Below are 24440 nucleotides of genomic sequence, written 5' to 3' on the forward strand. Positions count from 1 at the left end.
CTTTTAAGTCATTACGCACCATCCACACAGGTACATTTCCACACTGTAAAAACTCCTAACCCTAATTTTGTTCAATCAACTCAGATTTATAAGTAATTTCAACTTTATCTTGACAAGAGATGAGTTGCTATTAACTTATAAAATAAAGTTTACATATTTCAACTATATTTTATAGGGCTGGGCAAAAAAATCTAATTTTTGATTAATTGTTTTCTTTAAGTGGTCGATTCAGAATCGATTCTCAAAGAGTAGAATCAATTTTTTTTCATATTTTTTTCTACAAACATTGAACGTAAGATTAACGTTTATCAAATTACTAGTCTTCTTCACTAGATGTCACCCTCTTTTTTGCCTTGCGCGATGTTACCAAGGAGCGAGAGGCGAGACTGTCATTCTTTCATTCAGTGCTTAAAATGGCGGTTTTAGGTGCTTTGTTGACGTTGAAGCCACCTTCACATAAAAAGTAAGATAGCTTGTGAATCGAAATTGAATCGATCTGGAACTTCCGAATCGATACCCAGCCCTAATATTTTATAAGTTATAACAACTCATCTCAAGATAAATAATTGTAAGTTGAAATGACTTGATTAAACAAAAAAATTAAGGCAGCAATTTTTTTACAGTGCAGTTATTCACAGCAAAGAGGCTCAGACTTTCAAAAAATAAAGCATTTATTCATTTATGACTGCATATACAATAAAAATGTCCTTTTTAAAAAACATAATATTATCCTTACACATTTACAGACTTCAATTCTTCTAGCAGTACTAACTTATAAAAATACTAAATGATTTTAAGAAACACTTAAAGACTTGATGCAATGTCATGTTACTAATACTCTTTTAAAATCTGTTAAACAAAAGCCTGTAGAAAGAAATACAGAAGCTGTGTTTAAAAGGCTTCTTTGTCAGGCACATTTCAGTATCAATGTAGAAACCTACATGCTGTAAACTATCCCTTTCACACCTGAACTCACTTCACTCTTAAAGGTCACAACAGAAATATAAATACATTTTCTTTTAAAAAAGAAAAACTCGATAAACATAATATAAAACAATAGCCAAAACAAGACTCTTTTACATTATCATGCATCCAAATATAACTTTGGACACTGCGAGCAGCATCTGGGGCACTTTGTCAGTATTATACGCATCTGTAGTGCATGTCACAGGAGAACATGATGCTGTTTCCTCAGTGATGAAGACAGGCTGCTAAAGAGCTCTGCCTCGGATACTGCAGCTTGAAATTCATGGTGAAGGCTATCGTGAGTGGAGTCTTCTTCAACAGGTGTGGAAGGTCCTACACTATGACCCAAACCAGAGGATGTTGTACTGTAAAGAAACATATCACAAAAAAAGATCAATGAGATATGAAAATTTTAATACCACCTTACTTTTGTATACAAATAGTAAATGTATTATCATTATTTGAACTCACAGCAACATGGCGTTGTTTCTTTATTATGCATATATTATGCAAATTGTACTTTTTATATTATTGACACATAATATGCATAACAGCCTAAACCAAGTGAGTTTCAAGATTATTTATTATGTAGCACTTCTCACCATTTTCCATAGTTGCAAAGCAGCTTCACAGTAAATACATATAAAAAAAATCATTACAATTAATTATAAAACATATAGGGGCGGTTTCCTGGAAACGGATTAGACTAGTCATAGGCTAAAATAAATGTAAGAGCTGTCCAACTAAAAACAACTTGCACAGAGATATCTAAAAATACATCAGTGCCTTTTGTTTGCCTCAAAATACAGACAAGTAATGGTTTTAGTAAGGCATGTTTGTTCAAACTAGTTATATTTCCTAATTAAACTAAGGCCCGCCTAGTCCTGGCTTAAGTTAATCCCTGTCCAGGAAACCACCTCATAGGATTTAGAATCATGTATAACAAACATGTAGACCGACGATGACACCTATTGAATCGTTCAGTGTATCCGGGACTTAAGGCCTAGTCCTGGATTAATCTAAACTTTAGATTAATCCAGGACTAGGCCTTAAATCTCGGATACACTGAACGATTCAATAGGTGTCATCGTCGGTGTACATGTTTGTTGTACCCAAGTTTAAACGATTCATTTTGCACAGTGTGATTAGGGTATGATCTATAGAAGTACAAAAATCAACGCATAATCAGCCAAAGTCTGCATATTTATGCGGGGCCCGCATTTTCTTAAAATATGCCGCACTTTCGCAGTATAAATTGCAGATTTCCGTGCTCAAAAAATGCGGGGTTGCATGATTTTCGTAGCAAAAATCATATATATCTTAGCAGAAAGTCTAAAAATGTTGCATTTACTTCACATAGTTCCTGCAAATTCCCGCATAGTCCATCGCATTTTTTAAGAAAACGTGCTGCAAGATCAAGGATTTTTGCCCGCAACAATCACAAAAAAAACCCGCACTTTTCTAGAAGGACTGACTTATGTGCATATTGAGACAAAACAATGGCAATGATATGTTTAAGAGCACCTATTTCATTGCTATAAAACAATGTTTTTTGTGTATTTGGTATCATACAATGTGGTCATGTGATTTTTTTGTAGCTCCAGATATACGGTTTTCCTCAAACGCATTGATTTTGTACAAAACTAGTCGATCTTTGAAAGATTCGGTCACAGTGCAATGCTAACAGGAGTTAAAGGGACATTCCACTTTTTTTGAAAATATGCTCATTTTCCAGCTTCCCTACAAGACAGCTCAAACATTCAAGTCAGGGACTAGATTTGAGTCTGGGAAACCACCCCATAGAATGCATGTTACTGATTTAACTTCCTATACTCTGCTTTTATCCGTTTAGTTGGATTTTATTTAGTAATAGGCACTAAATGCATAAAAAGAAAAGAAACACACCTATCACAGTCTGAGTCCCAGAAAGTTTTGCTGTCTTCTTCACGATGCTGCTCTTCGATGGGGAACCGCACATCACAGGGACATCGATGTATTGCCTGTGCTACAGTGTAGTGCGTCTGACCCTGCGAACATGCATCTATTTTTGCAATTTTTAGCTGTGACTGCAAAAACAGATGCAGTCGACTGTCTGATAACAGTAAGGGCGTCTCTAAAACTCTAGGAACACAAACACAATAAACTAAAAAAAAAACTCCAAAAATTTGATTTTTGGAAAATGCTAAAAAAATAGAAATTTTATATGTTAAAGTCATACAGTGCTGATCTTACATTTCCATTTTTATAGCTATAGTTAGTAAAGAAAATGAAATTGTATATGAATTAGTGAGCGCAAAAGCTATCAGTGGTTGTTTAGCAGAAACATTAATTAGATTATGTGTCTCACCCGCCACTAGAGGGCAAAATTAACGCATTCCCTTCATGCCAAATTTGAGATGAGTATGACAGCCAGAATGATTTATTATTAAATGATTTATCATTCATTAATATTAAAACACTGAAAACATGAAATGTCAAATGTGTGATTAAAAAAAGAGGAAATGTTCTATTTTAAAACAGAATAATCAGAAACTGATAGAAATAAAAAAGAAAAGAAAGTGTGAAGGTGTGACCGAAGCAACTCACTTCTGGAGAAACTGCTGTAGCCCCTTCATCCGTTGACCGATCTGGAACTCATTACTAAAATTGAAGAAAGGGTTTCCAGGAGGAAGTTTAGGTAGCTCTCTACAGATACAATTGTAGAGATTAGCAAAACAAAGCAAAAAAAATAACACTTAAAGACAATATATTGCTGTGTTGGCCCAGAATGTGATGTTCTTCAAAGTACTTACATGAGCAGAGCATTGTCCTGCAGTCTCTGACGCAGCCACACAAACTCACTGTACCTCCTTCTTACAACAGAGGTCTTCCTCTGGAAACACATGCTATTGGTCTGCAAACAAGAGTATAATAAACCCCATGCCATCCTATATGAATTACAGTTTAACAGTGAAAGAAGATCCGACCTCAGCCACGCTGCTATAAAAAATTTATCTTTACAGTACTAAAAAAAAACAAATCCTATTTATGAAACAGAACAGAACAAATTTCAGTGTAATTTTTCTTAAACTATTATTGCACACATTAGTAAAATGTCATTTTAATTTTTAACGCAGATTTATGAATGAAAACTAAAATGTCACTGCATGCATGATTTGATGATAGAAAAATATTAACAGGCAGACATCCAAACATCTATAAGTAAGATAAAGAAATAATCCTAAGTAACAAAGATGCACACAAACATTTGAAACGTTTGCACTCACATAAAGACAGATCTCGTAGTCAATATACGTGTGCCAAAAATCTTCCTTGTGTAGCTGAGGATCACGCACCGAAACGTTTATAAATTCCTGCAACAAGCAAACAAACTGTCTGTCAGTTTCAATGTTTAAGGTGAAGTTTAAGATCAGTTGGGCTGAAATGACTCAGCAGAAAGCATGTTGCACTTTCTTCTGTGTTACATTTTTATTTATTTTTCAAGACCAGAATAGGTTTACACCCTCGCATTTCACAAGTTTCAAACTATCTACTGTACTGGTTGCCATTTGTAACTCCTAGGGTATACAATATTTGATTAAAAAAATATGATAGGCATTCTTTAAACCGCAAGCAAATATTCACTGTAATGTTTATTGTACTGAAAGTATTTGTGATGGCAGCGAGCTCAAGGGAAATTTCTGTATTGCAGCTACTTTGTACAAAAAAGTACAAATGTACCAACAGCAAGTGTTTAAGTTTCCTCTTTAGAAACTCCAGGCACATATCCTCATGCAATAAAAATTATAACATAAAAAAATAGCGTGATATCCATTATTATTTATTCACCCTTGTGATGTACAAGACTGTATAATTTATGTGGAACCCAAAAGTTGTGGTTGAATGATAGTGACAACAGCCTTATTCCCTGTATATATTTGTTTTATCATTCAGCTTGGGCTTCACAGAAGTCAGTGAATCACATGGGTTTAGAACGACACACAAGTGTGTAAATGACAACACAAATTTAAAAACACAGTTAATGCTTTGCCATTGACACACAAGAGACACAAAACATAGCTTTTCACGCTACAGAGTAACTGACCTTCACAGAACTGAGCCTGTCCATCTCAGAGACCTGACTGGAAAAGAGAGAGATACTATTTGTCAGTGTCATATCTTATTAGTTCATTCTCTAACAGAATTAAACAAAGTCATGGAAAGATTGCTCTAATCAAGAGGGAGAAAACCAACCATTTGATAAGACATTACATCGAAATTAGAATTATTTATCATACATTAATTTAAACATTGTAAAACAGGGGTCCCATCTGCTTTGGTCCATACAAGCAACATGCTCTCACTTAATTCAATTTAAAAAAACAACTTAATTACCCTGACTGGGAATCCAAAGCTAATTATTCAGTAAATAAATTACAGTTACCATGTGCACAATGAACTGAACTACTAAGATTTATTGCTTGCAAGTTTTCACCCTGACGTGTTTTACATGATGTATTACTTTGGTTACAAAAAGGTTACATTTTATTTAGGTAAATTAAACTTTGGTAAATACATTTACAGAATTTAGATATGCCCAAAAATATTCAGAAAATTAACAGGAACGTTTATAGTTTTATTGATTAAACTAAATGTGGCGACCAACGAAACGCGTTTTCTGTTTTTAAAGAAAATAGTTAAGCACCAAAAATCACACAACTTAGAAAAATCGATTGCCATTGATACGTTTGGACAGCTGTATGTTTTGTTTACGTTTATTAGAGCTTATTTACCATATCTATTCGAATATATCAGTTTGCTGTGCTCACCTTTCCGCTTAGTCTTGATACCGCACGCCAAGTGAGCCTGTCACTGTTGTGATTTAAAATGTGGCAACTTGCGGTCATGAATATGTTCACGTGCCAGATAGAACATGTAAGCGTTTTCCCTTGACGCTCAGACTTTGATTTGCGCATGCGCGGGTCCGAATTGGCTATCGTCCGTTTATTTGCCGTTAGTGCCTTTGATTGCCATGTGATTTTATCAAAGGGGACTTTATTATTTGTGTACAATTTACATTAAAATTCGATTTGCACAATACAATCCTTCAAGCACAAATACACAACAAGTATTATATTATTTCGGTGACAGAGCTACAGGCGTGTTGACCTGAACCCTATAATTAATCTTCATTACTGACTGGTCATGACATAAAAAGCTTGATATTTTGGTACAGCCTTAGTATCTACACTGTATAATGTGAAAGTTGGATCTACTTAAACGAAGTACTTCAATTGGTAACAAAAAAACATTTATGGTGAAAAAAAACTTTTAAATGTACTTTAATTGATAACATCTGTAAAACGTAAGCTTTTTATTTTTTATTTTATGTGAAAATAAAATAAAATTTTAGGTGATACCAGTTTAAGTAACTTTTTAAGTTAATCCAACTTTCACTTTTTATAGGTCCAATGTTTTACACCAATACTGTGAAAAGTCGATACTGGCAATACTGCCAAGAGTTTTAAAAGGACCAATGAGAGTTGTTATTTACTGTGTAATGGAAAACAAGTTTTCCTTGCTGGCAGTTTTAATGAACTGGTAAACTACCATTGGCAAGGTACATCACAAGGTGCGGCCTGTGGCACACAACAGCTATTTTTATTTCTCTCCTTTACTGTGGCATATTAAGCCTGGTACCAACTGCCACAAGTATTGACATTTCTGACTACTATCAGTCAAAGAGATATTGAACCCCCTCTCATTTTCCGCACATTTCAGATGTGTCAATAAATATAAAAATTCTAGAAAATGTCATCAAAAGATGTTGTTTGTTAAACCATTTTCCAAAGACATGAGAAACCAATTGAAAACTTTGCATTATAACCATTAATACACTGTCAGAAAAAGGCTACAAAAGCGGTCACAAAGTTATGCAGTTATGTACCTTTGAGGCACCAATATGTACAACCACCCTTTAAGCAATGTGCTTTTTGAAAGGGTACTGATCAGTGACAACTTTTGGACCATTTTTTCTTTAGAGTGTACCCTATCACCTCGCAACAATTGTTTTGGTATTTATTTTTTTACTCAGGCATCTTACTTGCAACAATGCAATCTCATTAAAAGTACATACAAATAGGCTTTGTTTAACTTTTACCTTCTGTTTTGTTGATCTTTGTCTTGGTCCTCCATTATTTGTTGATGTGGTTGGCTGGGTGGCTGGCTTTCAACATTCTTCTTCTCTGGTAAGAGCTGACTGCTCTCCTGCTCTCCAAAAGTCTCTGGTTTACTTGCTGACATGGTTTAAAGTGCTTTCAGGCTGGGTATCAATACATAGCAACTCAATAGTTAAAAAAATTATACCAATTATATTGGATTTAACAAACGTACACCACGCCCATTAAGTTGTTTCTTAAATACTACTCATTTCTTTGTGCACTGATGAACTTTTCTTACTGGAAATCTACTGCAAAATGAAAGATAACTAAGTTGCATCAGAATATCACTTATATGCTCATAAAGGAAGTGACGGGTGTGTGGCCACAGAAACGTCTGAATCTAGATAAAATAGTTGTGTAACTGGCTTGGGGATTCTTAAGTTCAAACTTTATAAATATTTGGCCACTTCATAATCAGTTTCCCCATTTTTATCATTTAAATGATGAAGCATTTTAGGGTTGGGGGTGTTTATATACAGCAGATATTGGTATAATTTAACATACTTAACTCTGGTCTCTTTACTTCTAAAAGTTTATTTTTATTGATCATTTACTCAAAGGTCCAGTAGGGTGGGAAGCTGGACTTTAACTTGTCAATACCATACCATTTGTCTCCCTGTCTCAGAGGTCGCGTCTCCGAACCACACATCAAAAAGGGTTACAAAATCTAGATATCAATATGATCAACATCAATAAGGATGTAGGCCTGATTGTACCAACTGTTACAGAGGATGTGTGTCAAAGACAATAATCCAGCAAGAAATATTCCTCAGACTAACAGGACACATCATCGTTCATAGTGGGAAAAACAAGACGGACATTATGAGCAGCCTGTAGCTGTACATACACACACATCTGCCATTTATTATGACTGTAAAGATTATGTTCAAGTTAAACACCTGAGTCTAGAAAATTTGCTGATTTCAGGATGACATTACAAAAAAAGTGAGACATAAAAACCATAACTTAAAGTTAATTTCTATGTTGCTAAACTTTGTCATGCGACCTGTTACCATTCAAGCAAACAAGCTGATAAAGTTAATGCACTCAAACTCTGACCCTGATGGGGAAAGAAACCATGCACTATCTACAGCAATGCAATGACATAAGTTGTCACGTCATTGTGTTTGTGAGCTTAAAGTGAAACACAAAAATAGAATGAGATGAACAAGCCTAAATGCATTAGAATGCATACATTTTAATCTGACTCAACTACCGGTTCATTAACTTCCAAATAAATAAAAACAAGGACAAAATAGCCCACATAAATGATAATGAAGTATTATGAAAAAATATTTTTATATCAAAATAACAACTGATAAAACAAGGAAAAAAATCCCACTTTGAAGAAACATTAATTTGCCCAAAACCACTTTCTGGTAAATTCTCCCATTTTTCATGAACACAGCAATACAGGAACTAGAAAACTAAATGCAGAACAAAGACCCTGACCACAAACAAATGTATTGTGACACATAAGAAATGTTGTGTTACTTTTATCATTCATAAATAAGGAATTAACAAGGGTCAAATCTGTTTTCAGTCTATAATTAAGAGATTCAGTCTGAGATGATCGAATGTTTGCGTTACATCATATGGTAACTGTGTGAGATTGTTCAAACTTGTAGTTTTAACCATCTCACATGACTTTATCATGAAGGGTTATTTTTATGTCATTAATTATAAATATATAAAGAGAATTAATCCATTTTAAAACAAGTCCATTATGGTACCTTGACTTAAAATTTTAACAAGTAGCTGTGTTGAAAGGCTGCTCGATATGAAAATGAAAGTCTTGACCTTTGGAACTTAAGGCACAAGATGTTTTAGGGCAGAAATAAATGGCTTTGTAACCATGTGGCTGCTACTCGTTTCTTCAGAACATACAGAACACAATGAGAGTGCAAACAGATTAAAAGCAGGCATATAAACCTTTATTATACTAAAAGAAGAAATATTTACACAAACATTTACAGCAAGAGACACTATTCCAACATTAACGTAAACAAATGTAAAAAAAAAAAACTATAACTGCCCATTTAATGAAACTATGAAAACATGAGATAAGTTTCATGTCTCTCTATATATGATTACAATCAAGATGAAGGCAAACAACAAATCAGGGCATTGTGAAACAGCACTGTGACAGTACAAATTAAGAGTCTAAGCAAACTATTTAAATTTTAAAAACATTCATCACCCAACCTTCTAGATCGTTTCACTGGCTCAACAGTCATGCACATAGCATCCAGAGCATTTAAAATGTAAAACTATCCTCCACTATCAGTTTAACAAAAAAGAACAAAATGTACAAGTGGAAGACAGTGTTTAGCAAGATGTGGGATGCTATTGTTGCTCATCCTCTGGACAAGAATGCCAAGTCAACCTTTCCTCATAAAAGGCGATAACTATTTGCGGACACCGAGTGTTGGCCTCTCGCGCAGGCACCAGGTCTGCCTCATCAGAGTCCTTCCTGTGAAACAAAAAAACATTTTTCTTTAACACAAGTCATGTATAAAAAGTAATGCTCTTATATAATACATATTAGTGTAGGCCAGCTCCAACCTAGCTATTTAAATAGACTATATGCTGTGTGCTTGAGCACGGGTAAATGTTTTGCATGTAAAGCAGCTTTTGAAAATACTCGTATGTGCATATACTGCCCCCTACAGTGTATTTGAATGATCTGAAGATGCTCCAAAATCATGTAAAATCAGGATTGTATTATTTCCCTTTTAAGTCACGCATTAGCAAACTACACAAGTTTCTCACCACTTCATCAGGAACATGAGCTCTCCACTGCTGTCAGTCGCCCCAATAATCCTCTCAGGTTCCAAGTTTCTTGCAAACCCTCTTGGCTTTTCAGGCTGGAGAAACAAAGTTAGTTTTATAAAGAGAAATATGATACATCACACCTAACGAAAAAGCATATAGAGCAAATCAATTGTGACCCAGGGTGTAAAAAACTAATCAGTTTTGTGATTTACTGTTATTTATATAAAATCATCCTACATAATGTAAACAACATTTTATGACAATATACTATTGATGTTTAATATTAACAGAGCAAGGCCATGCCAAAGATTGAATTCAAAATTTGATGCTCCTAATCTTATAATTGGATTATGAGATTTTAACCTGGATTTAGCAGGGTCACAATAGCCATGCGCTTACCATTTCCTTCTTTTTCTTGGCCTTACTCTCTTCAGTTTCGGGTTCAGAGCCAGTGGAGGCTTTTCTTTTATTGGAGTCTGGGTTCTCGACCACCCCTTTCTGAGATTCTAAAAAGGCTGCAATCAGTTCAGGGCAGTCCAAATTCTCTTCAGGCTCCCAGGTATTATCGGCCCTAAAGAAAGTATTATGGGCAGGTTATATGTATTTGCTCACACCGGAACAGAACTAGTAAGCATTAATTCAATACACATTTATTTGTACAGTGCTTTTCAGAGTTACAGAGTAATTTCTAAATAAGTTGTTTCTCTCATTAACTACACCTGTGGAAAATGATAAAAAGTTGGATAATTGACAAAAAACAACCACAGATTACATCATAACTGTACTCACTCTGTAAAGCCTTTCCACTTAAGGAAAAACTCAACTTTCCCATTGACCACTCGTTGGTCAATCACTTTCTCCACCACAAACTCTTCAGGCTCTGGAACATCTTTCTTTGATTTGTTTGCTTGCTTCTTACCCATGTCGGCCTACAATGTACAAAAGATTGATACATCATCAAAAACCTGGAAAGTTAGGTATAGAGTAAGAGCACGCATAGTGCTTTGAGAATACATCCGTTAGAATCAGAAAATGCTTTAAATTAAATGAGATATAATTTATTACTCGACTTATTAGGATATGCTACTTATAAATGGAAATGTTTTGCATTTATCGATAAGTAGTTCGCAACACAATTATCTAGTTTCTGCACAAGAGCTAACATCGAAATGAATGGTTTTGTAGTGTATCTAGCATGTTTGCTAATGCGGTAACGTGCTAACTACGCATGCAAGCATGAACAGGCCAAGGGCCTGAGAACAGTTTATAATTTCTGTGCGTTTTCTTCTTTGAAATGTTTAATAAGCGCATATTACGAGATTTCGCATAACGATTACTTGCATACAACGTTAAATTGGAGACGTATGTAGACATAAACGTACGTTTCAGATGGTTAGCCCGCTAGCTAGTAAAAGAACACGCCTACACAAAGTATACGAACTTGTACATCATCTCACAAAACTACACACATTCCTCAAACCGAAATTTAAATGGAAAGTACTTCGAACGTGCACATTAATGCATATTGCAACAAACAATGCCGCAGCGTTGCAACCGCAAACTACAATGGAAATTGTTGCAGCATGAGATTCACATGCGCGGGAAAACTTACCACACAATGGACAAGGCGAAAATACGAGAGAGAAGCTCCTCACGCGCACCACAAAAAACCACTACAGTAAAAGTGTAACTCAGGTAAGCCGGATGCAAACTTTTGCTTTCTTCGGACTCTTTAAATCAATGAAAAACGAGGCTCGACGAAGGCCAACCCGAATCTAACGTGATCACGTAAAGCCACGCCTCTGCGTGACCACGTGTGTCCAATGAAATTTTCACAACGCGGGCCAACAGGTTTTTTTTTTAAAACATCGTCGTTCGCATGTTAAATATATTACACAACATAATTAAGTCGTATGGGATATCTTTTCAGTTTTATAAAAAACAATATCTCATAAAATTATTCTATTTTATTTGTAGCAAAGACACTGCATAATTAGTATTATAGATAATACTCCACCCGGAGTCTTTGGCTCGAAATCATCACTCGTCAAATGGCGCTGGACACGCCTGGTGATGATAATATTCTTTAGTCGAATATTTTCGATCCACACCTTTAACACGTCTCTGGATCCGGTAAAGTGTGACAAGTTAGCTTAAAAGTTACACTTTGGAAAGACACGGCACAACGTGACACAGCAATGCACTTTCACGTTGTACGCTTTGCTAACTAGACCAAGAACGGAAACTACGTGACGGAAATACGTAGGCTGTTTTATACAGACACGTGACACACCTTTAGCGACCGGCCAACTTTACATAAAGGCCTCCCCCACGTGCTGTACTGCTTTGTTTGTGCTTTATTGTTTTGTGCAATCGATGGAGAAACCGTAACGACCAAAGAGTAAAGCTTTGCTCTACAAATATACCAGTTATTCTTAAACTAGGGACCATAGTTTTATGACATTTTATAAAACATATCAATTTATCATTCATTCTGTGTAATCAAACGTAGGAAACAATATGGCTTCCAACCAACAGATCTATACTTTATAATTAAATGTTTTAAATTTAATTGATATTCTAAATTTAAGATTGTTTTATGCAGTTCATTTTCTTTGGGGGTCACACACGGGATGGACCACACATCAAACATGTAACATAAAATGTAGACATTGTTTTCAAGACAAACATTAAGAGAGTGTATTCTAGACACTTTAAAAAGGCCAGTTGTAAACCGCTTATAAGTATTGGTGTTGTCAGGACATTTATCAGATTTAACTTTGTAAGTGTTGCATTTGCACTAGGGGTGGTTCAATTCCTGGTAATTAATCATAAAATAATTGTGCACTAACAATATAATCTGACACACCTGACTGGAAATAGTTTTGGTAAAACAAAGCATGTGCATATTAAAGTGATACATTTAAATCAACAAAAAGGTAATACATACTGTAGCTTGAAACTTCAAACATGGCATGTCATTGAAAGCTTTTGAAGGAAATTTGTATTACAAACCAAACGTTACATGCTCCCCTAATGCTCTCCACAAGTCACTTTAGACAAAAGCATTTGCTAAATGTGCAATGTAAACAAAAATAAATTTTCCTCTTATTTATTGTAAAAGATAAAAAAGAACCAAATTTTAAAAATCCCTTTTTAAAATTAAAGGCAAGTGTTCCAACCAAACAAAACACACACAAATATATATAAAAAACACACAAAATAGATCAACTTAATAAAATAGAAAGAAAAGCAAAACTCTCAACACAAAATTAATCCATTCTGCCAAAAACAAGATATTCACATATGTCCAGTATTACTTTGTTTTATAAATCACAAACTAATTGCTCATTAAAGTAATAAAGCAATTGCCTTTTCGAAACTGTATTGCTGTTCCATGAGGTAGACCAAACTTACCAAAATAATAAAGAAAATGCAATTTAATCTTGTAATTTCACTAAATTTCATCAAAAAGGCAATTAAGGCCACCCAAGCATAACAGAATTGTTCTTGCTAACCAAGTGACAGTAATATAATGAATGGGAACAGTTTAATCATCTCAGTGGCATTTAAATGTTTGAGGGTGCGGAATGATCAAACCAGTCATTTGAAATTAAAGGTAGGTCACAGTTTCAAAAAAGCCTAAGGATTACATTTCACTTGAAGGGGTTAGATTATCCAGATTATCTTTTTTTGTCGTTTATTTAATCAATCATGCAATTACAATGGGAGAATCTTTGAAAATTGTAAGGGTATGATATTTTCGCCTCCTAACTCCTAACAAATCATACAAGTTTGATAGAAAATGAGGTTGAGTAAATGGTTCATCTTTGGATCAATTTAAGAGGTGTAAAAGGATGCAATATACTGTATGATGACTGATTTTAAACTGGTTGTGGTTGAAGTTGTCTATATTAAGGTTATTGTAAACCAGTTGGCCTCTTCATGTTAACCTCTATCCTGCAAGAAATAGCAATACAAATGAACCTTAAGCATGGTCATCCAGTGACCAACTGCATTTATCCGGAAACATTCTTTACTTAGTAATTTTCCATTTACATTAAATTAAAAAAAAGAAATATTCTTTCTTATCAAATGTCCTCTTTTTAGAAATACTTTATACACATTCATATAACGTCCAGTGTTTTCATTACCTTCCCTCTCGCAAGTGAATGTGGCTACGCCCATGGTGTAAATGTAGTATTTGTTAAAGTCTTTTCCTGTCCTCCACTTGAGTTATGAATACAACTTTGAAAAGCAAACAAGAGCCCCAAAACATCTTTTCTCAAGGATAGAAACCGACCATCAGCAAAAAAATATGTAAACACACGCATACGCGCACACACATACTCAAAATGGTCTCTTAATGTTTTTTGTCCTTCTTTCTCTTAGATGTCTTGCCACTTGTAACTGTCGTCCTTGATGTGGTGCTAGTGCGAGGCTGAACCATTACCCGTCCGTTAGCGCTGCAGTGTAGTGTGTAGTTCTCAGCGCTTAGAGGCTGTCCACATTCATCCTGAAGATGGTTCAACACGGTCCGCGAGAGCGCGTCGAAGCGTTCTGCTGCAGCGGAGAGTGCCTTGGCTGTGTGGGCTCTTTGGCGCAAAAGAGCATCTCGCTGCGCTGCAAGGCCCTCGACTTCACCCTGCAGGCCCAGGATGGCATCCAACTTCCTCTTGCGGCAGTTCTGAGCCGCAAGCTTGTTTTTGCCTCTTCTGCGCACGTCCCGCAAGAAGGTCACTTCTGATACTGACAGATCCTGTCTGTCCAACAGCTCCAGAAAGTCCTCTACAGGCATGTTGATGATCTGAAAAGCTGAAAACGGAAGACCCAAGGCCTGCACCCGCCGTTCATCACGACTCATCTCTTCTGGTTCAGACTCATCTTCACTCTTAACTTCCTGTTTGATAGATGGCACCCAGCAAGATGTGGAATTTTGAGCCTGTGGGACTGAGTAGGTGTGGTCATGCCAAATGTGGTCATTAAGGTTGACTGGTGACCAATCACGGTAAGCAGCAGCACATGCTGCTCCTTTGGAAGAGAATGACTCCACCTCGCTGCTATAACCTGTAGCTCCGCCCTCTTCCTCGCAAAATGAATCTGATGATGTTGATGGGGATGCAGCGCTCCTTGAACTGTTTTCTAAAGACAAACCAGAATCTGAATCTTCCATCCATGGAGCATCTGTGTCACCCTGTATGCAATCCAGAATCTGAGGATCAACTGTACCAAGATTTCCTAAATCTAACATATTTATATGCTCAAAAACAGCCTCATCCAGATAACCTCCCATCTGTGATGGGGAGGTTTCGTTGCGAGAGCTGTTACCCGACATAGGAAAGAGTGAAGAAGGAGGTGCGCCTGATGAACTTTGAGGTTGGTCTGAGTGGGAAGAATTGGTCGATTCAAGACGGAAGAGGGGTGCTCTGCTTAATGTGGGCCGGCAGGTGGTGGAATCTCTCCTTGGTACCATGGCATCTTGAAGGCTTACATCATAGCTGATGGGATTATGAAGGTCTGCATCTAAATCTGATATGTGTTGGGAGTCCATAGGGTCAAAATGCTGTGGGTTAAAAAGTAAATAAGAAAATAATTATTTTCAGAGGAATATTCAAAATCTTAAGTGAAAATAATTCAAGAACAACTACTCAACTCAACTTTATTTCTAAAGAACTTTCAAAACCATTAAAATGGACCAAAATGCTGTCCATAGTTAAACGCATGGAAAACATGCAATAACAACACCAAGAAAACATATACCCAGTCCTTCACACTTCTTCAACATTGTCAAACACCAAATGCTTAATAAAAAAAGTAGGTTTTCAAGTCCTTTTTAAATATGTCCATGCTTGCCGAGGAGAGTGGAAGCATGTTCCAGAGCAGCAACAGAAAAAGCGTGGTCTCCAGCGTGGACGGTTAAGGACTCATTATAGTTGTGCGTACGTCATACGGCGTAGGTTACGCGTCGGTTTTCATATAAAGACCCTTTAACAGGTAGCGGTGTTGAAAAAGTTGATAAAACTCTCTGTCCGTGTTGCCTCACTGCTGATTCTCGCCATACTTTCATTGCCAAAATGTGCACGCATACGTTGCCACGTCGTCATTGTGTAGTAAAAGGGTCTTATACTTCTCCGTCATCGTCGACGTGCAAACACAAATGCAAACCACTTGTAGGCAGTATCCACGCGTGTAACCACAGTAGCAGCGCGACCATCAATGAAGCAGCAGCTTGGCCAGTTTAACTCGCATACGAAGAAGAAACAGCAGCTTGTATGCAAGTAAATAAACAGCGACATTTGTTACAGTTTCAGCTAAATCACTCCTTAAAGGAAAACACCACCATTTTTCAATATTTTACTATGTTCTTACCCCAGCTTAGACGAATCAATGCATACCTATCTCTTTTCAATGCGTGCACTTTTAATCTTTGTACAGCGCCTCGTGAATGTGCTAGCATTTAGCCTAGCCCCATTCATTCCTATGGCTCCAAACAAAAGTTTTATTTTGTGCCACCATACTTGTGTAGCAGTCTTTAAATAGGGAAAACATGGAAGTGTTTAGTGGCTTCTAAATGTATCCTTGTTTGGGGCCATAGGAATGAATGGGGCTAGGCTAAATGCTAACACATTCACGAGGCGCTGTACAAATATTAAAAGTGCACGCATTGAAAAAAGTTAGGTATGTATTAATTTGTATAAGTTGAGGTAAGAACATAGTAAAATATTGAAAAACGGTCATAACTTGGCCCATCTATGTTCTCACCGTCGCAAACGGAAATACCCATGACGCCGTTTTTTTACCTGACGGGAGGGGTTCTGGTGGACCAATTACAGCACTTACAGTTTGTGTAGAACTGACACGCTGTAAAAAATTTGGCAAGGTGCTACACAGAGGCTACAGATAACCTACGGCGTAGCTACGACGTAGAACTTACACACGACTATAAATTGGATTTAGGAGCATAGTCTGAGAAGAGCGCAAAAGACGTTGAGGCTGGTAGAAAACAAACATGTCATTTATATACTCAGGAGCCTCATTGTGCAATGCTTTATAAACAAACAGTAATACCTTATGTTGTATTCTGTGTTTTACAGGTAACTAGTGAAGGGATATTAATGCAGGCGTTACATGATCCCGTTTTCTGGTATTAGTTAAGATTCTTGCAGCAGAATGAAAAACTAATGTTTAGTTCTTCATTGTTCGGTTAAATTAAAGGAATCTTCCAACAGCTTGAGCTTTTAAATAACAGATGGCATTGCAGAAAAGCTCACATCAAGGTGCAGAAAAACCTACTGATGTTTAACAAATCAAAATTCTGTTATCTGGAAAACAGTTGGGTTTACCCTCTGAGATGATGTAAAGTATTCATATTTGTCTGTATCTACGTTAGCTTCTTTACAAAACATTGAGTAGGAGTATGTCAACATCCTTTTCTTTGGCTGTAAACATAACTGCAGTACTCCCGTGCAATAAACAGAACATAATATTGTTGTGAATGCCAATACAATTGTCATCATACCTTATTGTTAAAGGTATCCTGAAAGTTAGCCTGAAAGGAAGACGAAGCATCATTCTATTCATAAAACTAACTTACATCAAAATCAGAGAGGAAGTCCTGCCACTGTGGAGGGAGCTCTAGTCCAGAAAGAGGTGGAGGCAGACTACTGCTACTCAGTAGATCCTGGCAAGAACACAAGCAATACAACTTAACACACATATAATATTATAAATACGATACTAATAATATGCGGCTAATAGGGCAGTTACTCGTCAAGTATACATCTGGTTAACTTAATACTTTTCTTCTTTCTTTTCATTTAAATGTCATGCCAGCTTCTTAGGCTATATTCATGGCGAGAATAAAGTCTAGTTACATAACATAAGACTAGAAAAGATGTTTAAAATTCATTCAATCTAAAAATCGTAGAACTATATTTGGATTAACTTAAACAGAAAAAAAGGTTTTCTCACAAGAATAAAAGTAATACAATTTAGTAGAACATTTGATGACCATTTTGGAGAATTTGGTGAAAGGGCGTGTTGCAGGTTAACCACCACTGTCGATTAATGGGTACATAAATCACTCAAGATATGTATATCATTTTTAAAATGTCTCAAAAATGGTCTTAAAGATCTTTTTTATAACGTTTTTGGTATTAATGGTTTTTTATGCAATTCGGCTTTCTGGATGAAAGCCTCAGCCAGAGCCATAGACATAGATTAGACATTTATTGCCGTTTAATACTTACGTATATAATATGGAAATCATATATACATAGTAGGAAATATATAATGTGGTATACTGCAAAGTTACCATGCTAATTATTATTTATGATATATGTGGAGATAAACAAACCTTTGCAAATCTGCTGATTTGATCCATTCATGTCCTGACCACCAGGCTAGAGATTTTTAAACATCCTTAATCCACACTTACTAGTCTATCAAATAATATCTAAAATATATTGTTTTGTGACATAAAAGGATGCTTTGTTATATTGTTTATGCGATCATAACTAATCACACAATCATTTTATACGCAGAAGCAGCAATCAGCAGCTGCAGCGCACTCTGATCCGACCGCATGCATACTGCAATACACAGGCATTCGGTGGCTTTTTACTTCAAAGGCCAATAGGCTATGGCATTTGGGGATAGACAGCTCACTGATCCCCGTATTTTTATAAAATCTATCTATCTATCTATCTATCTATCTATCTATCTATCTATCTATCTATCTATCTATCTATCTATCTATCTATCTATCTATCTATCTATCTATCTATCTATCTATCTATAATCTGCGCTATCTGAATACTGTACTTTACTCGTCTCTCTAGTCACTCTCAATGCTCTCAAGGCGGGTTTGGTAAATTCTCTCCCCAAAGTGACGTAATGCAGTGCGTTGTGGAGGAAAGGAGAATCATTGCAAACTGCTGTTCTTTTTCGTATTATATTCCGTTTTGTGATACCCAAAAACATAAAATACAATGAATAACAGTTTAAATGTTTATTACCAACAAGCAAATTGCACAAATTTGTTGAAAAATGTACCCTGCAACACACCCTTTAACTTAATTATTAACCAAATTATTTGACATCCTGATAAATACTGATAAACACTATACTTGTTTATAATTTAGTCTTTGTTTACCTCTGGCTCTAATGCTGAGCTCTGAGTCAACTGGTTTAGCAAAGCTGGGTTGGTTTCCTCTTGCCCTTCTTCGTCTTTCACATCCTCCTCCTCCTCCTCCTCCTGGTTCAGTAAAGCATCCTGCAGAGAAAGTGGCATGTCAAAATGGTTTAAAATGACTTTTCTTTAATGCCAAATTATAATTTACAAATGTTTTAATGTTAATGCTGTTAATTGCATTAAAGAGTAATTCCATTAAAGCAGTGGATCTTAAACTTTTGGTGTGTAACCCCACCCTCTGTAGGATCCATCCCTTTGCACCCCCCCAAAGAAAATTCATGACAAAACAATCTCAATCTTAAACTTTGAATTAAACACAACGATACAATGTAGTGCCATTGGGTAGTAGCCTTATATATTTCTGAGGTTTAATTACACAGAATTTCTGATAAAGAAATGTATTTTACAAAATGTCATAAAACTGGGGGCCTCCCTGACACCATGATCTGCCACATCCATCCCCCCAACCCGAACCACTGCTTTAAAGTTAAGAAAAAAATCTATAAAACTTGTTTACCTCTAACTCTGGAAGACAGTTGTTGCAGTTAGCAAATTATTTATGCAACAAACTTTTTACTTGAGTCACAGGCTCCATGTATACTAACTACTCTGAGCTCTGTTAAGACTTGATTATACAAGCAACAAACTTTCAATGAGCAGGTTTGGCCTGAACCTAAAATAAGTTACCCACACCCCTCTCTGACAGTCTATTACACAAGAACATTCATATAAGGATAAAAAGTTCCCTAAAATGGTCTAGCAACACAGGTGTGTCTTGACAAATTGCTAATTCTGTCAAAGTTTGCCTTACAGACTTGACAAACACCTGTACGTCTGGTAGCCATGGTGACCGACCATCCAAATAACAGGTGGACAGATTAGCCCACAACAGACATCACGTTACCACTCATAAATATACAGAAAATTGACATTAAACATGCTTTTATCTATTTAGGAACAATATTGCGCGTCTGAAACAACCAAAGCAACTTACATTTGCTAGCAAATATATGAAAACCCTCTGTAACATTTAGCAGCTAGCCATGCCAACTGCTAGATCAGTTACTGTTTCGCTTTCAACTTTACTGATGCATAACATCGACTAATATGAAACTAGCTAGCACAAAAGTCTTCATATATAACTACTTGACTGCCAAAATGACAAGAATGCACCATAAAACTGTAAAATATACGTGTTTGTGTGTGTAATATTTTACCTCTTTAGAAAGTTCTTCTACTGCACGGCAAGGCCCTGGTGTGGTATGAGTATCCTGAGATACTGAAAGTGCGAATGCCTCTCCAATCTCGTGGTCATTTTCTACTTCTCGGATATTTTCGGTATTTACCTCGTCGTTACCAGAGTCCAGGTCGTCTTGCTCATCGACATCCGAGTTATCATCAGGTACCAGGTGCACCAGCCACGCACTGACACGCGTGGGGAAGCGGGCCGGGGAGCCGAGCGCACGCACTTCATTCAGCAGCCTGCGGCTAGCGAAAAAATAGTCAAGCTCGGGACATTTAGGATGCACCTGATGGCCCGCTGCTGTATCCCGAAAGTGGTGAAATGGTGTCTGTATGAAAGCCGAACTCGGTCCGCCGTCCGTCTCTATTAACGGCGAGAAGTAACCGTTCAAATAGGTGTCGACATCCACGCGAACTCCTATCAAACTCAGCAGAATTGTAAACTGAATGAGTCCCTCGGTGAAATATTTCTTCATGTGATGCATGTTTCAAAAAACAGGCCTGAATGAAAAAAAAGAATCGTCCGTTTGCAGTTAAACAAAGAGAAAAACCCCAAACAAAAGAGCACGCGCTGACTACTCTCCGTGTCAAACAAAGAGAGCAGCCCCGACCGGCGAAACTAATACACTACCGGCTTTTCATAACTTCCTGGCCTATAGCGATTTACTGACGCAATGCCATCATCTAAACATACAACGCTTCACTCTTATCCACTGTATACATTACAAACACCTGGGGATCCAACTTTTTTACCTTATTAAAGCAGCAAAACTCCCTTATTATCCTGAACCGAACCTCTCACCAGCGGAAAGGAAAAACAGCTCGGATTTGCATATTTCATAAAATCCCACTCACATGCGACGGAATTACCTTCGCAACAATCTCTGATTGGTCCATTTTAGCTGTCCTTCATTTCAAGAGCCAATCACAATAAAGCGTGATATACCGTCTTCGTTTAAACGTTTTTGCTCTTGGACGAATAGTAAAGACGACGAAGTTTAATTTTCGGGATCGTGGAATTGTTGCTGTGCATATATTGAAGTCTATTTTGGTCAATATATATATTCGTTTAAAAGGATAACTAGTGTTTGGCGCAGTTCTGACGAAACATCCTGTTACACCCTCTAGTGTTTGACCCACTAACCTTAAACGATGTCAAGGCCAGTGAATCCCTGTCTGTCTGTATGTATGTATGTGTCTGGCAGTCTGTCATAGATAGATAGATAGATAGATAGATAGATAGATAGATAGATAGATAGATAGATAGATAGATAGATAGATAGATAGATAGATAGATAGATAGATAGATAGATAGATAGATAGACAGACAGATAGACAGATAGACAGATAGATAGATGCTTGAATAAAAAGCCTTATAATAATGTACAGTATTATTGAAAAATGCCCATCCATATATATAAAACATTATAAAAAAACTACGGGGTCTTAACCATAAGTCTTAACCTAGTCCCAGACTAAAATGCAATGATATTGTCATGTCTAACCATATGTCAGTGCCACTCTTTTGTCTCAAGATGCAAACTAGTAATGTTTTTGTGAGGTTTGCTTGTAAAAACTACTTAAATGTCCTAATATAACTAAGGTCTAGTCCTGGATTAATCTAAACCCTGTCGGTGAAATTGCCCAAAAATGTATTTAAACTGGTGCACTTACCAATACAGGGCTGTCATAATTTTGCCAAATTTAGAAATGATAATTTTTGAAAGAAATAACTAAAATAAAGTTGTCATAGGCTTTTGCATGGAATTCAAGCTGTTTTTATGAATTGTTTAGAGAAATGCAGTACTGGGCTGCAAAAGTTTAAGATATTCAAGCTGTATTTTAACCCACTCTGCCCTCTACTGTTAAACGAAGAAATTACATAAAGTGTTAGAAATGAAACCACACGCAATTTCTTTGGGAATGTGAATTGTTATTTTGAACTGCACTGGAAAATCATAATTACAAAGTGATAAAGGACTAAACTTTTAAGTATTGATGAAACAACACAATTACTGTGAAAATAAAATATTTGGTAAGTTTCTTTTGAATAAACATAATATAAATAAAAACGCGTAATACTAATACGAATACGAATACGAATACGAATACGAATACTAATACTAATAATGGGATATTTAAAAAGTCTTCTACCGTCTTAACACTCATTTTAACCCTTTCTTATTGGTGGTGCATACAAAACATCAAAGGTGTGGAAAACAATGTTCTTCCAAAGTTAAAAGTATACTTTAATTTCTTAACTTTTATTTATTACACAGTTGCCAGGTAACATTTGATTTGAAGGACAAAAGAAATCTAAAAAGTTAATAAATATATAACTTATCTATAACTTATAACTATAACTATTATAATAATCTAAAATTATTCTGTACAACTGACATATTTTTAAGCATTTGGAGAAAATGTTATCAAAGATTTTTGAGAGAGAGAGAGAGAGAGAGAGAGAGAGAGAGAGAGAGAGAGAGAGAGAGAGTTGTGAATTGAATTGAGAGAGAGATGTCATGGACATGCGCACAAGCATGCAGTGCTTCCTCAAGATTGTATGGGATGGCATATAAGTGAGAAGGCCAAAAGGAAGCAGTTTTCACTGGGCTTCCGGCTGTGGGAAGAAATACATCTACTGACTAAATGAGAAGATGCTAAAAGAAAGCACCAATAGGCCTATAAGCACTAACAACGTAAAAAAAGATGTATTTATTTTTACACTACTGCAAAATACACGAATATTTATTCAGTTCTGTCTCATTTATACATGTTTTTATCTCTTCTGTATAAAATATTTAATCTAATAAGATTTAATATTTCTAATATTGTACTGTGCGTATTTGTGAGCAAGTATTTTTTTTAATATGGTAATGTTTTAAACATTTTATATATAGATATAAATGTTTCCATAGCATGTTATACATTTTATTTATATTTAAAATATGAATAAATAAATAAATATTGTTTTATAGGTAAACCTTTAAATATATTATCAAGTCAGAAAAATGTGCTTTTGGCAGTAACTTTAGGGCTAAACAGTTATGATTTGTCACACAGTGATTTACAATTTAATAATCATTTGTAAAATTATTTTATGCAATTTTCCAAAATGTTTTCCAGAAATGTTCCAACAATTTGGCAACACCAAATAGTGATTGTATAAAACTTACAATAAATATAATAACGGCAAAATAATTATTTAAAAAAACTAAATGGAAATATGCTGCTGTTAATTAAATTGCTAATTAATAAAATGCAATAAATTAAACTATTATTTTTATAATAATAATAATAATAATAATAATAACAATAATAATAACTGCAATAATAATCATTAATAATTGATTATTATTATTATTGCTGTTAATAATAATGATAATTTTTTTGTCAATGTAATTACTATGTAATATAATGTAAATGTAGAACCGTTTCGGTCTCGATCTAAATCAGTGCCGTGTGTGTGTGAGAGCGCTGAGTTGTTTTCAGTTAGGTTGCTCAAGTTCAACTGACCGACAAATGTTTCTTGGCTTATTTTGCACTTTGATTGACACTTCAACCAGATCCAATCACAGCTGCGCTGTTATTTACGAGAATTTCATTTGTCTGCTGTTGGTTACGTAGTCACTCAAAACAGCCAATGGCAAAAATCTTGAAAATATTCGGAAAAATATTAACTCTTTAGCGCCGCGCCGTGGTCATATCATGAAACAACTTCTCGAGGCTCTCTTTAAAGCACCTGTGCTTAATGTAGCCAAAGCAACATTTTACAGAAAATGTTTTGTCTTTCAAAAAGAACACATACAGACAGATAGATAATTAAATTGTTTTTAAAAAGTCTTTCATTTTTCTACAGCTCCATGTCTTTTCAATGGCTTTTGATAAATGTCAGGTGAACAATTTAAATTGCCACAAGGTGTCGCTACCAACCATATCCCACACGCTGCTCCAAATGTATCTGCCGGTAAATGGTTGGTAAATTCGGTTGAGTGGGATTTTTTGGCAGACTTCTCAGTGGAAAAAAATAGAATTGTAAAAAACCAAAATGACTGATACTTAAA

At 35.8% G+C, this 24440-nt stretch overlaps 3 protein-coding genes across 7 annotated transcripts; all 3 read right to left on the bottom strand.

Annotated features, from left to right (window-relative positions):
• Nucleotides 1-653: 653 nt before the first annotated feature.
• On the bottom strand, nucleotides 654-7264 carry snx10a (sorting nexin 10a). 3 transcript variants are annotated; one of them, XM_055220034.2, is made up of 7 exons: nucleotides 7106-7264; nucleotides 5051-5087; nucleotides 4233-4319; nucleotides 3759-3859; nucleotides 3553-3651; nucleotides 2872-3087; nucleotides 654-1331 (listed from the first exon to the last, which is right to left on the bottom strand). In XM_055220034.2, the coding sequence occupies exons 1-7, from the start codon at nucleotides 7246-7248 to the stop codon at nucleotides 1166-1168; spliced, it is 849 nt and encodes a 282-aa protein (XP_055076009.2). In that variant the 5' UTR covers nucleotides 7249-7264; the 3' UTR covers nucleotides 654-1165. The 3 variants fall into 3 exon arrangements, with proteins under 3 accessions (XP_055076009.2, XP_055076010.2, XP_055076008.2); XM_055220035.2 differs by lacking the exon at nucleotides 7106-7264 and adding an exon at nucleotides 5775-5930; XM_055220033.2 differs by lacking the exon at nucleotides 7106-7264 and adding an exon at nucleotides 5775-5917 and having other exon boundaries at nucleotides 5051-5083.
• A 1814-nt stretch (nucleotides 7265-9078) lies between these two features.
• Nucleotides 9079-12202, bottom strand: cbx3a (chromobox homolog 3a (HP1 gamma homolog, Drosophila)). Of its 3 annotated transcripts, none has more exons than XM_055220042.2 (5): nucleotides 12053-12202; nucleotides 10731-10870; nucleotides 10341-10512; nucleotides 9939-10033; nucleotides 9079-9639 (listed from the first exon to the last, which is right to left on the bottom strand). In XM_055220042.2, exons 2-5 carry the CDS (start codon nucleotides 10862-10864, stop codon nucleotides 9513-9515), a joined length of 528 nt encoding a protein of 175 aa, XP_055076017.1. In that variant the 5' UTR covers nucleotides 10865-10870; nucleotides 12053-12202; the 3' UTR covers nucleotides 9079-9512. The 3 variants fall into 3 exon arrangements, with proteins under 3 accessions (XP_055076017.1, XP_055076015.1, XP_055076016.1); XM_055220040.2 differs by having other exon boundaries at nucleotides 11959-12187; XM_055220041.2 differs by lacking the exon at nucleotides 12053-12202 and adding an exon at nucleotides 11554-11734.
• An 829-nt stretch (nucleotides 12203-13031) lies between these two features.
• Nucleotides 13032-21220, bottom strand: nfe2l3 (nfe2 like bZIP transcription factor 3). Its single transcript, XM_073858395.1, has 4 exons — nucleotides 20352-21220; nucleotides 19096-19215; nucleotides 17536-17622; nucleotides 13032-15504 (listed from the first exon to the last, which is right to left on the bottom strand). Exons 1-4 carry the CDS (start codon nucleotides 20859-20861, stop codon nucleotides 14305-14307), a joined length of 1917 nt encoding a protein of 638 aa, XP_073714496.1. The 5' UTR covers nucleotides 20862-21220; the 3' UTR covers nucleotides 13032-14304.
• Between the last annotated feature and the right edge of the window lie 3220 nt (nucleotides 21221-24440).

This window comes from Misgurnus anguillicaudatus, chromosome 20 (assembly GCF_027580225.2).
Source record: "Misgurnus anguillicaudatus chromosome 20, ASM2758022v2, whole genome shotgun sequence".
NCBI classification, from domain to species: domain Eukaryota; kingdom Metazoa; phylum Chordata; class Actinopteri; order Cypriniformes; family Cobitidae; genus Misgurnus; species Misgurnus anguillicaudatus.